Below are 13,359 nucleotides of genomic sequence, written 5' to 3' on the forward strand. Positions count from 1 at the left end.
TATTTCTGAGGAAAAAAAAAATCACTTTTCACTGATCGTCAACATACTTCCCAGGCTATTAATGAGAGGCAATTGTTTCCCATCCAGCCCATGGAAGGTGAAACAGAGGTTTCCTGTTCCAGTTGCTGGGGATTCCAGCACTGAGATCCTGGCAGAGATGCTGTGGTATCCTTTCTTAAGGCATCTATTAGCGAAGGATCTCAGCACTGATCTCACGAGATGTTGCTGCAGCTGGAAACCAACCACTGCATTCGTCTGATTAATCCCTGTGGTAATTCCATTAGCCTCTTTAATGGAGTTATAACATGGATGGATTTACTCCGCTGTAGCAGCCCAAGAGGGAATTGCCCTAGGGGACATATACGCGTGGCAGGGATGTCTGAAGTAAACGTTTTGTTTTTGTTTATAGCGTAAAGCGGCCTGATGGACTGGAAACCGCCCTGCCTCCTGGGAGCTGGAGCTCTTGGTGGCACCTGCGACGCAGGCGCCCGGTCCAGCGGGGTGATGACCCAGGCCTCGCACGCCCAGCGGGGCTCCAAGCACCCCGCTCCCAGCTCCCTGCCAGCGCATCCCGCTCACCCCCTCAGCTGCCTCACGAGCAGCTTCCCAGGCACAAGCAGCTTTTCCTTCACTTCCGCAGTCTCCTCTCCTCGTGTCGCTGCACTGTGATGATTTATCTCCTGTCAGAAGGGCAGCCTTGCCAGGACTGTGTCCCTGAGCAAAGGACTCCTGAAAATAAATAAGCTACCATTCTTCCTTAGCACTGGACAGGGAGGAGAGCAAGTGAAGAAATGGGGAAAGTCGGGCTTTCTTTTTGTTTCCTCCCTTATTTTCTAGCCTGAGGTGAGCAGGTTGTTCCACCTTCCTAGCCCTGTGCATAGCCTGCTCCTAGGGTGGCTTGGCTACATTGCAGCTCTATCATTAAAGTCTTCTCAGTATCTAAAAGTCCCTTTAGGTATATGAGAGCCAAAGCCACCCTAGAAAACCCTCCCAAGGAGTGGATAGTGTTTTTACAGTCTACGACACCAGCGCAGGCTCCCCAAAAGCTCCTGCTGCAGTTCTCTAGGGAAGGCCTGGGCTGGTTGAGGGGGCCAGGTTCTGGGAGGCCTAGTAGGGAGCCACAGCAGGGCCTGACTAATTTTCTGCTAGTTCAAAGGCGGTTGCCATGTACACAAGTGCTGTGATGTGACTACTAAGCTGCAGTATCTCTTCATCTATGTGGTGTGTGATGTCCTTGTTAATATGCTAAATTTATTCTGTTAGTTAGCTAGTCCTTTCCTCCCACAGAGGCAGCAGTCCAGAGAGATGGACTAGTCCAACTCCTTAGTGATCCGGAGAGAGTGGGAGAGAACAGGGAACGTGTTGTGTGTATGTGCTGCACACACACACAAACACACGCACACGCTCTGGGGCTTTACTTCTCTTTCTGCCTATGGTTGTCACTTCCAACATTCAGCACAGGGATGAGAAGTCCTAGTAGCCACCTCTTCCCAAAGACTTCTCGCAGGTTCTCCCTCCAGGGCCGGGCTCTTACCGCTATCCCCTTCCGCACCTGGTACCGTGTCTGCCCACGTAAGATCAGCAGCATCTGGTGGCAGCAGAAGCCAGCGCAGGCCAGGCCGATCCCAAGCCAGAGGTAGAGCATGAGGATGACAAACATCTCGGAGCTGAGGAGAGCCCCTGTAAATTAAGAGTCAGGAGGAAGGAGGGCAATAAAAGCAGCGTTTTAGACACATCAGCATAACAGTTCTCCAAGAGCACTCGGAATATATGCAGGCAAAGAGCTGCATATATTCTATAGCATCTGCCCAGGTGGGGAGTTAGAAAAAAAGGCATGATAGTTATCCTAATGACATTAAAATGTTTTCTTTGTTGTGTTCAAGGCAGTGAGCCTAATGGGACAATACTAACACGGTAGCAGCCTCGGTAGGGACAGGTCACTTTGCTCTTAATGTGAGAATCTAGATTTCAGAGGCAAATCCAAGCAGAAGGGAAACAGATTTGAAAGACATCAGCCCTATTTTGCAGACCGATTAAGTGACTTAAAGACTTACCTGCTAGTCACAGTGAAATTAATATTCCTGGATTCCTCTTGAAAATGGCTGTGGAACTTATAACATTTAGATTGTTCCAGAAATCTTTCTGTGTGCAGTAGTACTAAGCACAAAGAATTGTGATTCACCACTGTCTCTATGTATATAATATCCTAAAATGAAATTATCAATAATGCCATTCGTAGCATTGAGCAAATGTAGTTTTTATATGAATGTGTGAAAAAACAGATAATTTTCCAAAATATTTCCAAAATACGGTTCAAATTCCTTTTTTAAACCTGCTGCTAGAACATTTCTATTTTATAGGGCTAAAACTCTCAACTCAACAATTTTGTAATATATATTTATGTTCAGTGTGTTTACGTTAAAGGAACATTCTGCGTGTCCTTCTCCCTACAATAATTTAAAACTTCCGGAAAATACTAGTAGAGTGGCAGTTATCATTGAATGACCTCTTGGTGCCTAAACAGATATAAACCCATTAAAATAGTAATATATGTGTGCATATGAGTGTGTGCACGCATATTTTGTATATACTGATATATCATTAACCACCCATATTTACACACAGGCTCATAGAAAGAATAAAATTTCTGCAAATTTTTTTAAAATAAGAAAGATCCTCAGTGTTCCCTTCTTGAAGAACACAGAACAGGGCAGTTGCAGGCTCTGGGTCCTCTGCATGTGCAAGGAGCAGTGCAGGAGCGCTTCCTCTGGCCCCACAGCAATCCCTGCCAGAGCAAGGGTTTCGTGCTTAGCGGAGGGTGCTGCCTAAAGCAAGTGCATAGCTGCTTTAAGCTCCAGGTTTTACATAAATGTCTCTTGCTTCCCTTATACAGAAAGCCAGAGTGGGTGGTGCCGTTTGGCATTCCTTCCTACGAATCCCAACTTTTCCACCTCACAGGGCTCTAAGGGAGAGGTCAGGACTGACTGTGATATTTACTCCAAGTTTTGAGCTTGACTGGGTGGCTCCATCATGAATGATTTGCAAGGAGACTGACTAATGCCTGAAGCTTTCAGACACTGTCCCCAAGACTAGGAAGAGGCACAGGCAGCAGTCAGATTGCTTTCCAAAGGCAGCATCGTCTTTCCCTTTTCATCAGATCCTGTTTGGTTCATTGGGCTTCATATGCAGCATAGCAAGCGGAGCACAAACCGATAGGATGATGACAAATCTTCATACCAAATCTGCTGGAATAACTTAATGAATTAGATAGAATGTCATATCCAAACAGGGGCTTCTTCGCCTTTCTATTACTGGGCCGGAGTGTGACAAGATTTGTTCTTTTCTATAGCTGATGTTCAGATAGGAATGTGGAGAAAAATACATATTTGCTTTAGAACCCTATAAATAAAGTTTATAGCCAGCATGACTAAAAGTTTTATTTCTGTGTGAGCTGCTGAAATTCAATATTGAGAAAGAAATTACCCTTTCCTCCCCTTGCAAATGTTATGCATCTCTGTGCCATGTTTTCCAGATATGAGGTTTCTTAACCGTATTCTCAGGTTAGCTACATAAATCATTTTCTGTCATTTCTTCTGTGGATCCAATCTGACCCGTATTTACAAAAGTATGGTTCATTTGTCCCTCATCTCACAGCCCATTTTACTCTCAGATTCACTTTTGCTTTAATCGACCTGATGTGATCTCAAGTTTATTGCCATACCTTGTCTATGCCACAAAGCTGAAATTACAGATTCTCTGTCAGATCCTTAAACCCATGCCAGAGCACAGTCTGTCATAACTAGCCAACTGAAAATTTTCCCAGCACGGAGTCAGGAAATAGCTAGTTGAACTAAGACCGGTAGATCCACCATTCATTACCTTCTGGTCCTGCCTCCAATACAGAAGACATGCTGGAGAAAAAGAAGGCAGATATATTTTTTTCTCTGCTACAGCAGTTCATTATTTGGATTCCTCAACAGTTCTTAAGTAATAGTTATGTTAGCTGCATTAAAAAAAAGGTTGGATGGATGATTCTTCAAGGTAACCACACCAGACTGTGTTTTTCTTTCCTGAACTCTGGATGTTAAACATGCTGGCAGAAACCCAGTAGGTCCTTATTCCCAAGGAAAAAACATGCTAGTCATTCTCTGTATTCCTGTCTGAGGCAGCAGCTTTCAGCTCCAGCCAACCTGGAATTCAGTGGAAACTGGGAGCTGTTGCCTCTTGAGGATGTTCTAGCTCCAAGCTCTCAGCCCTGCACCCAGCCCAGTTGTGTCCCACTCACATCTTGCCCAGGTGCTTCCTTTGGCACTGCACACTGCTGACACTAGAATTCGATCACTTCAGTGATTCCTCAAATGTGTATCAGAACCCATCTTGGTACCCATCAGCCCACAGAATCAGAGAGACATAGCTAATTCCTTGATAAACTCCTCCTACATCCCTGCTCCAGTCTACTCTGTTGAGCAGAGCTTAGGCACAGGGAAAAATTATGTTTTTAATGTTAGTGAAGCTCATGTAACATTATTTAAAAAAATTGTTCTACTTGGAAAAATGGCACTATAAAAATATCATGGCAGGATTTCATGTTTATTGTCTCTCAGTGATTACCATGACAAATCTGCTAATTTGCCAAGTAGAGAGATATTTGTTTGTTTTCAGATGGCAAACCTGCAAACCCAGCCTGGAATCTGCAAAGCTAAAGCTGGGGCCTCTCTGGCTCTTGTGCCACCAGCAGCGAAGGTTCCAGAGCTCAATCACAACACTTCTGGTGCTGGTGCATGAGCCAGAACAGGCATCAGAGCTTTGTTATGGAGCTCAGAGGGATGTGCAAAGCTAAAAAATATGTAATACCTATTTTAGTCTGTAAGGAAAGCAGATCTACGTCTGCTAGTCATGAACTGCATATGGGGAAAAGATGACATTTTTCTGCAGTCACTCTCAGGACAAAATAACACACCAAGCTCTCTGCATAGTCACTTCTCAGAGATCGGGCTTTGTCTCTTGTCAGGTTTTATCTAGCTCTCAGGTTTGGACAGAGAAAGCATTGAGGCTCAAGAGTTTGGGGGGTATGCTGAAAGGTGAAGCGACAAGGTTAGAAGAGCAGAGGAAGAGTTCTGGGAGCAGAATCAGGAGGAAGAAGGGGAGGGTCTGACATGTATGGTAGAGAGAAAGGCAGAAAAAGCAGAAGGAAAGGTAAGGGATGGTGAAAGGAAGAAAAGCATTTGTTTTCGGTGCAGAGCTCTTGCAGGGAGCAGGCATAGGGAGAATTTCCACCTCTCTGTGAAATGATGTCCCAGACTGGGGTTGAGAGAGCTTGCTGACAATGTCATATTAACTTTCCTCTTGGTTTCTATAAGCTAACTGTTGCCTCAACCTGAATTTTCCAGTGCTGGAAGAGTGACAACGTATCAGTAAGCTTGCACTGCTAGGATGAGGTGGCTATCAGTGAAATGCAGTGAGTGCATGGATCTACATCGGGAGAGCAGGAATATCCTCACTGGGGAACCTGAAGATTTGTAGGACATGAAAACCTACAGACCACCTACACCACCACTCATGCTGCCTGTAGGACAGCAAAAAGATACCCCTTGCTTATAGGTCAATGACTAAAATAATCTCTCTCCTAATCGCAACACACTCCCCCCATGACCAACAACCCTATTCTATCACTGACAAACTGGTTATGTTTTTTTAATCTAATGAATTATGAATAGGACTGTGGCTGTAACTTGGAGTAGGTTCCAGCCCCTATTTCAGATGAAGCAAAATCATTTGCAAACACCATCTCTAGACTCTAAACAAGGCTTTACTGAGCACAACTAATTCTTGCTCTTGTCCATTCCCCCCTCTACCAACCTAATCTGCCACTACTGGGAAAAGAGCAAGTCCTCCCTCACACCCCAGGGGCCCAGGAGGAGGAATGTGATCCTCATGTCTGAGGAAGGGGTCCTTACCTGAGAAGAACTGGCTGATGGAGTGAGGCAGAAGGGTGAGGAAGGCCAGTGGATTTGCAAAGGACATGGAGAGTGCAACAGAAATGTAAGCCATGCCTGCCACCAGGGAGTCGAGGCAAGCCAGGGAGGTGTAGAGGCAGAACATGATGAAGTTTCGCATGTTTCTGCTCCCGATGCAGTTCCCTGTGAAGAAACAGTGGTGGTCATGCCTCTGGGTGACTCTGGCACACAGTCTACAGAAGTGAGTGCTGGGCAAGGCTGAGCCGGGGGACCTGCTTCCATCCAGCCAGTCCGCCACCACTTCGGTTCCTTCGCCCAAGTTTAAGCCCTTGCCCAAGTCCTCAGGGGAGCTCTGGATCACAAGTACGTAGTTGCCCAGGGCATTAGCTGAGAGGAAGAGGAAGAGGGTCCCATGCAGCAGAGCAGGAGAGAGAAGTGAGGTGGCAGAAGGGTCTCTGAACATGCTGGGGATGAAGAGAAAGATCTGGAGGACGAAGGTCACTAGAGAGATGCACAAGAAGTAGGCTGGAGCAACAACATTGAGCAACCTGAGAACTAGCATTGCGGATTACATTCCTGCAGGGGAAAGCAAGGAGAGAACGAGCACCACCGCTCCGGCTGCACCCTTCATCCTTCCATTTCCTGCCGGCTCCCCGGCCCTCTCGGCTCCGGAAAATGCGCCCCCGGGGGCCGCTCTCCCTCGCCGCCGCCCCGCGGCCCCGGCGGCCCCGGGGATCGGGCAGCCGTTCCCCGGCGCCTGGAGGAGGCAGCCCGGCCCCGGCGCCGGCCCCCCGGGAACTTGCGGCGGCGGCGGCGCCCGGGAGGCTCTGCGGAGGCTGGAGGGGAGCGCCGCGCTCCTGCGGCGCCCGCCTCGCTGGGCACCGCTCCGCTCGCCTGGCGGAGCCTCTCTGCCAGGCAGGGTCAGTTTTGGTATTGCATGAGAGGAAAAAAAGGTGGTGCTGGAGGAAGGGGAGTGAATTGAAAAGGGGAGGGGGGGGAGGAGGAGGGAAGGGGGGAGAGGTTGCTCTAATCCACTGCAATACGGATCAAATCCAATGCTCTAATTTATCCTTTAAAGCCATGGATCTACAGATTACCTCAATGACCGCTGCCCTGCTCTGCACGAAATTAGAAAATGGACAAAACAGCCGGTCAGCCGCTGTCCGGCTGCAACCTGCGGCGCTGGGCTCCGGGCGGGGGCGGCCGCGGAGGCGCCCGGAGCCCCGGCGGGCCGGGCAGGGCAGCAGCGCGGCCGGGAGCCCGCCCGCTCTGCGGCGCCCCGGGCACCCCCTGCCTGCACCGCCGGTGCCCGCAGAGCCCCCGCGGCGGCGGGCTCGGTCCTGGCGACCCCACGGCGCCTCGGGCTGCCCCGCCGCTGCCCCCCGCGGCACCGGGGTCCCCGGCGCCCACGCGGAACCGGGCGCCGCCGCGGGCAGCCCCGCAACGTGCGGGAGCGCAGCCCGGCCCCGTCCTGCTCCTGCCGTCCTGCCCAGTCCTTGTTCTGCCCTGTCCCTCCCCGCGTCCTGACCCTGTCTTGTTCCTGTACTCGCGCTCTCCCTCTCTCCTTTCGCTGTCCTTCCCTGCGTCTCTCCCTCTTCCTGTCCTTTCCAGTCCTTGTCCTGCCCCTGTCCTTTTCTCTGCCCCTCCCTGCTCTGTCCTTTTCCTTTCTAGTCTTTGTCCTCTGCTGTCCTGTCCCTCTCTCCTCTGTCCTTGTTCTGTCCTCTTTCTCTCCCTTCCTCTCTCCCTCCCTCCTCCGCCCTGTGCCTGTCCATCAGCACCCGGATCTGTCCATCAGCAACTGGATTTGTCCATCAGCGCCCAGATCTGTCCCTCAGGACCCGGCTCCGTTCATCTGCATCCAGATCTGTCCATCAGGACCCAACTCTGTCCATCAGCACTCAGATCTGTCCCTTCAGCACCTTCTGTGGGGCCTCCATGCCCTCCCCCTGTCTTCCTCTAAGCACTGCCCAGGGAACCCTGTGCCCTTGGGTGGACCTTGGGGCTCTTGGATCCTGCCAAGTCCCATGGAGAGAGTTGGGAGGTGAGAAGGTCCTGCCCACTTCAGATCACAGAGAGCCTTTCCTTCCCACACTGGTATGAATAAGAGGAAGTCTTCTGCTGTCCCACAGCTGCCCATGTGGGCATCAGCCTCTGAGGCAAGAGGAAATTTAGGGGAGAATCTGCAGTTTCAAAGCCTCCCTGGGCTTCAGGGCACTCTTGTACAGTGACAAGAGGGTGACAGAGGACTGGAACAGGCTGCCCAGAGAGGTTGTGGAGTCTCCTTCTCTGGAGATCTTCAAAACCTGCTTGGATGCAGTCCTGTGCCACGTGCTCTAGGTGACCCTGCGTGTGCAGGGGGGTTGGACTAGATGATCTCTAGAGGTCCCTTCCAACCTTAAGCATTCTATGATTCTATGATTCTATGACAAGCATCTAGGAAAAGCTTTGAGCTGGCAGGTGGTGCCCAAGCAGCACAGGGTGCCCGTAGCAGCTCTGCAGAGCTGTTTTTGCCCTCTGACAGTTACATGCCCTCTCCCCTCCCTGCCCACCCACACACTCCTTGCACTGTCTACACAGACGCAGCGCACAGCCTCACAGTCTCCTACACACCTACATGCTGCACCCTCGCAGCTCTGAGTAAAAGCAGCCCCGTCTTCCTCTAGAGAAGAGCCACTCCTGACAGGAGGAGGGGACAGAAGAGGGCTGTTGGGATGCAGCTCTGCCCTTGCAGAGAGCCAAAATCAGCACTGGTCACAAGTCAAAGAAAAGTGTCTTTAATCTGGTCTTAGGTCCAAGTTTTCCTGGTCAAACCCTCAGCACACCCAGTAACAGACCCAGCTTCTCCAGGAGTGACTCTTCTTTCACCTGAAGATGCAGAGCGAAATTAAAGGTTTCAGGGCTTAGTTTCCAGGGAGCAAGACTTGGAGCAGAGCGTGGCTGTGTTTGTCCTTGCATGTGCGGAGGTCGGAGGTCAGTGACAGCAACTGCATTCAGGGATTTTCAGAAATAACTTCTTTCTCCTACACCACTTTCATGATTCAACATTTCTGAGAAAGAGAGTGGCATAATAAAAGCAAGTGAAAATCAAGACTGTAGGCACTGGATCTGCAGTGAGAAACACCTAGGAGACACCTTCAGCAGAACTGGAGGGAAAGCTGCTCAGAACAAATCTAGCTTTCACTCCCACATCCCTCATTCTCCTGTCACGACACCAGAGAATAGAATTCCTTCAATATTCCCTCAACTCATCAACTTAAAGTAGACTGAGCTTTGCAATAAAGGTACGTGACCCAGCCTGAAATCTGTCTTTAAATAATCAGACAGTGTTTTCTCCATATTTTAACAGCTTACATCAAAATAAAACAATTACACAGAAACCTTTTCATGTAATGAAAGATTCTGAGACTGAAGGGACTGCATCTCATGAAAGACATTAATTTTGCCTGCATAGAGCATCCTAAGATGTAGATAAAGGTACAGAAACAGGATGAAGAAAAATGAAAAACAACTTCTGTTTTCTAGTGGAAGAAGAAAAAATGGGAAAGCAATTTATCCCTGGTGTTCTCATTAAAATGCTCCTACAAACTGATGCTTATGGCTTGTCACTGTCAAAATACAGGCTTCATATTTTAGAATATAGCAAATAAAAAAAACCCCACCTATCTCTATGCTGCTTTGTCGATATGATGAGATGTTGGCAGGATAGGGGAAAAACTGGGGATGAATTTGCCTATGCCGATGCATATGTATATATGTAAGAAAGATATGGGTAAGTAAGGAGAATAGCATAAGAAGAAAGGGAATAACTGGAACAGCAGTGAATTTGGAGCACACATTAAAAATAGTAAGATTTACTTCAGGAGTTTGAATTTTTCCCTCTGTAAAAACAACATCACGAGAGATGTTAAGCTCCATGGCATTCAGAAATAATATCCTCCTTTCCCACTCTGGGGAGACAGTTTTCCTGGACAGAGAGTCAAGTTGTGACTCAGAAGATGAACTGTTTCCCCTGTCCTGCTTTTCATCTGTAGACAAATGACTGCACCCATACGTAAGGATTTTCTGTCACTTGAATAGGGATTATGCTGCATACCTCTCTCTGGAAGACCTTGAAAAGCTAAGCATGAAGAATACATTGAAGAGCAAGCTTTTTGTTGTTATTACCTATGGTACAGTTGTTTTTCAGAAGTTACCACAATAAACTCCAAACGAACCCTCGTTTTCATTCTGACTTAATGCGGTTTAATCTCACTACTCCATCAGCCATTAAACGTTCTTTCCTGCTGGCCACCTGTGTGGTGGGGCTTTCCAGCATGAGCCCTTTCCTTAGCAAGTAGTTTGGGAAGACACTGGCATAACCTTTACAGCTGCCAGGCAGCTGGTTCTTTCATCTTGTAGTCCCATAACCTGGCCACACTTGGTTATGATTACCAGCAGATGAAAATCTTCACAGTTTTATTCATGGATTCCTTAGTTCCTTGTGCTCAGCCATTTTAAACAAAATAAAATGCAGTTCCAGTGATTCCATGTTCTGATACACCCTGCTCAAAATCGTTGAAGGTCTCTCTTCAAATTGCATCTCAAATTATGTATCATTTCTTCAAACTCAAAATGTGCACTGCTTCAGATAGCACCATTAGTTTAGCATTCAAGATACAGCCGGATGGTGATTTTTCTCTGAAATGAGTGAGTTAGTATCTGCTATTCACAGTTATAGTTTGGCAGAAATTAATGTTCTCTGTGGTAAATGCAGTACTGCTTCCCTTAAATTAAGTAAAAGCCTCCTGAAGTTCTTGAGGGCTTTTTTTCTCCCCATTCCCCCACCCTCTTCCAGTTAGTTAACTTTCAAAATTTGAATACCATATCTGGAAAGGTTTCCTGTTTGGCAAGGTTAAGTTAGATGGCAAAGAAACATGGTGGGCAAGGTCTGACATCTTCCCTCAAGCAAGGAAACAAAGATGACATGGATGGCTACAGGGCTGCCTGCCTTTGTGCTGGCCAGGTCCAAATCTGCCTAGGTGGAGACATGAACACTGGAAGACAAAATTATTTCAGTCCTTACCTCACCCCAAGCTTTGTTGCACTGTTGAGTTTTCCAACCAACCTTTCTGAAATAGGAAACAAATACTAAGCTCCTATCCATAGTAAGGAGTGTTTTTCAGAGATCCGCTCAACCATCTATCCCAGTTACTCCACTTCCTTGCCCCAAGTGTACCTATTTCTTGCAGAACAGAGTCTCAAAGAACTCCAGTGATGGACACCTTCTGTCATCACCAGGCAATCCATTCGGTTTGTTATTATCCTCACACAATATGTGACTGTGTCTAACTTGAACGTCCTTTGCAGGAGTTCAAGGCATTAGTCTTTATCCCATGCCCAATGGATACACAGAATAGACAGGTCCTTTACTTTCTGCAGGCTTTTATATGTTTGGTAATTGGTACCATGTCTTCTGCAGATAAAGCTGCTGTGATTCCCTCAATCTTTTCCTCATGGGCTGTGCTTTGGAAACATCTGAAAGAAAGATGTCAGGCTTGGAGTATTCCTTTCAGTTTTCAGGCACATGAAAGATGAGGGACACCCCGCACTGAGGTCTGGAAGCTCAGCAGTATAGTTTTAGGTAGCTGGGGTTTAACCATTTCGGCCTAGCTTGTCTGTTGTGCTGTGCCAGTTGTGCTGGGGGTTTCAGTGAGGAGGACACCCATTAAAAAGAGGAGAGCTGGTAACTAAACAGTTGACAGATGGTCATGACTTTCACACACTGTCAGGCATGTGCTGGATCCAAATTTGTGACTTAGGCACTGCTTCTGCACCTCCTTTTCAGCTTCCATCTGGCTGATCTTCACCTCCCCTCCTCCTCTTCCTCCTTGAAGGCCAATGTTGAGAAGAGGGGTTTAATGCAGCCACACTTCCCACTTCAGTGTGCCAAGCCATCACCAGGTTAATTCAGCTGCTGTTTTCTCATTATAAACCTCCCTGCTTATCATTCAGTGTAAAACTAAGCTGCAAGCCAACGTTTGGTGTACAAGGTATTTCTGCAGGGACATATTATGATTCAGATAGTGCCATACATTGGAAACTAGTCCAGACAATTTTAAAGTAAATGAGCAAAAAATCTACCACTTAAAGACATATCCATGGCTTGTTTTATCTTCGCATTCCAGAGAGACATTTTCAGGTCATTAATCCATAAAAACAGGAAGGGAGAGAAAAGGGAATAAAAGTGCACCTAGAACTTCACTTTTTTTTCAAAGAGTTTTTTTTTTTTTTTTTTTTTCTGACTTCCCCATCACAATGTCCTGTAGCACACATGTTTCCAGCTCTTGGATATGCAATGTGAATGGTTTATCAACAAAGGATCAGTTACTTCTCAATGAAGAAAGAGCTGCTGGATAGACTGTAATGGAAAAAGTGTTCAATAAAATATGTACTGTTTGTTTGTTTGTTTTGGTTTTAACTGATGCATTAGAATCTTCTGAGCAATAAAGCTTAAGCCAAGTCGGCAGTCTTATCACGCTAGGCGGATATCATGGAAGATGACTAGTGTTCCTTTTCTACTGGGTCCTTTCCAGAAATGATTCTTCAGAGCACAGCTCCTTAGGAAGTACAGAATTAAAATAATAAATATAAACAAAGTTAATTACAGTAGAGGTCTGAAGTAAGCAGCAGGAACCTGTGAAGATGGTCCTCTTAAGTAACCTGCTGTCAAAAGAGCAGCTTCTGACTCACGAGTGCTGCACTGCTCTTGCTATGAGAGTGGCATCTTCCGATGATCCCAGCAAAATTGGTTGCTTGGCCCTCATCAGTCATGGTCGATTGCTATTTAGTGTTGTGTCAAATTTATATTGTGCATATCAGGGGCAAGAACCCTTTTCTCCATATCTGCTTGCAAAGTGTCATGCACACCTAGGGAATCCTATAAATAATAAATAACAATAACACATGCTCATATTCATAACCAAGTCACTGTTCACGTAGTGAATATTCAGCATCCACCAGATGGTTTTTCTTTCACTGCCTCCAAAATGGAAATGACCAGTTACTAAAGATAAAATGTGCCTTCTCTTTTGCTGCTTCCCTAGGGCTCTTACTTGTTCTCTTACAGAACTGCTCCTCCCTAGAGAATCAAGCCTTTCAGCCACAAAAGCAGGGAAATCAGATCTGAAATTTGAAATGTTTCAGCAGGAGCTGCAGATAAATGAACACAATGCTAAATCAGTTCCAGAAAGCAGAATTGGATAAATCCATTGGCTTGCTGCAGCAGTGCTCTGGGGGAAGCAATCTCCATCCCCGCTTTCACATGGCCGCTGCCCCCTGCCCTGAGAAAACTCCTCTGGTAGTTCAGTACAAGCAGTTCCTAAATTGCTTTGGCTCTGCAGAAATGCTAGCTATAAACTAGTGC

The 13,359-nt window shown here is 47.1% G+C and overlaps 1 protein-coding gene across 1 annotated transcript; it reads right to left on the reverse strand.

Moving 5' to 3' along the window:
- Positions 1-1,395: 1,395 nt before the first annotated feature.
- ZDHHC22 (zDHHC palmitoyltransferase 22) lies at positions 1,396-6,679 on the reverse strand. Its single transcript, XM_010216365.2, has 2 exons — positions 5,958-6,679; positions 1,396-1,680 (listed from the first exon to the last, which is right to left on the reverse strand). Exons 1-2 carry the CDS (start codon positions 6,517-6,519, stop codon positions 1,415-1,417), a joined length of 828 nt encoding a protein of 275 aa, XP_010214667.2. The 5' UTR covers positions 6,520-6,679; the 3' UTR covers positions 1,396-1,414.
- Positions 6,680-13,359: the final 6,680 nt, after the last annotated feature.

Source organism: Tinamus guttatus, unplaced genomic scaffold (assembly GCF_059628265.1).
Source record: "Tinamus guttatus ecotype Peru unplaced genomic scaffold, ASM5962826v1 Tinamus_guttatus_pri_ptg000327l, whole genome shotgun sequence".
Classification (NCBI taxonomy): domain Eukaryota; kingdom Metazoa; phylum Chordata; class Aves; order Tinamiformes; family Tinamidae; genus Tinamus; species Tinamus guttatus.

Coding starts and splice junctions, on each gene's coding strand:
- ZDHHC22 (XM_010216365.2), bottom strand. CDS start 6,519: ATGCTAGTTCTCAGGTTGCTCAATGTTGTTGCTCCAGCCTACTTCTTG. Junction 1,681..5,957: donor CATCAGCCAGTTCTTCTCAG/GTAAGGACCCCT, acceptor CTTAATTTACAG/GGGCTCTCCTCAGCTCCGAG.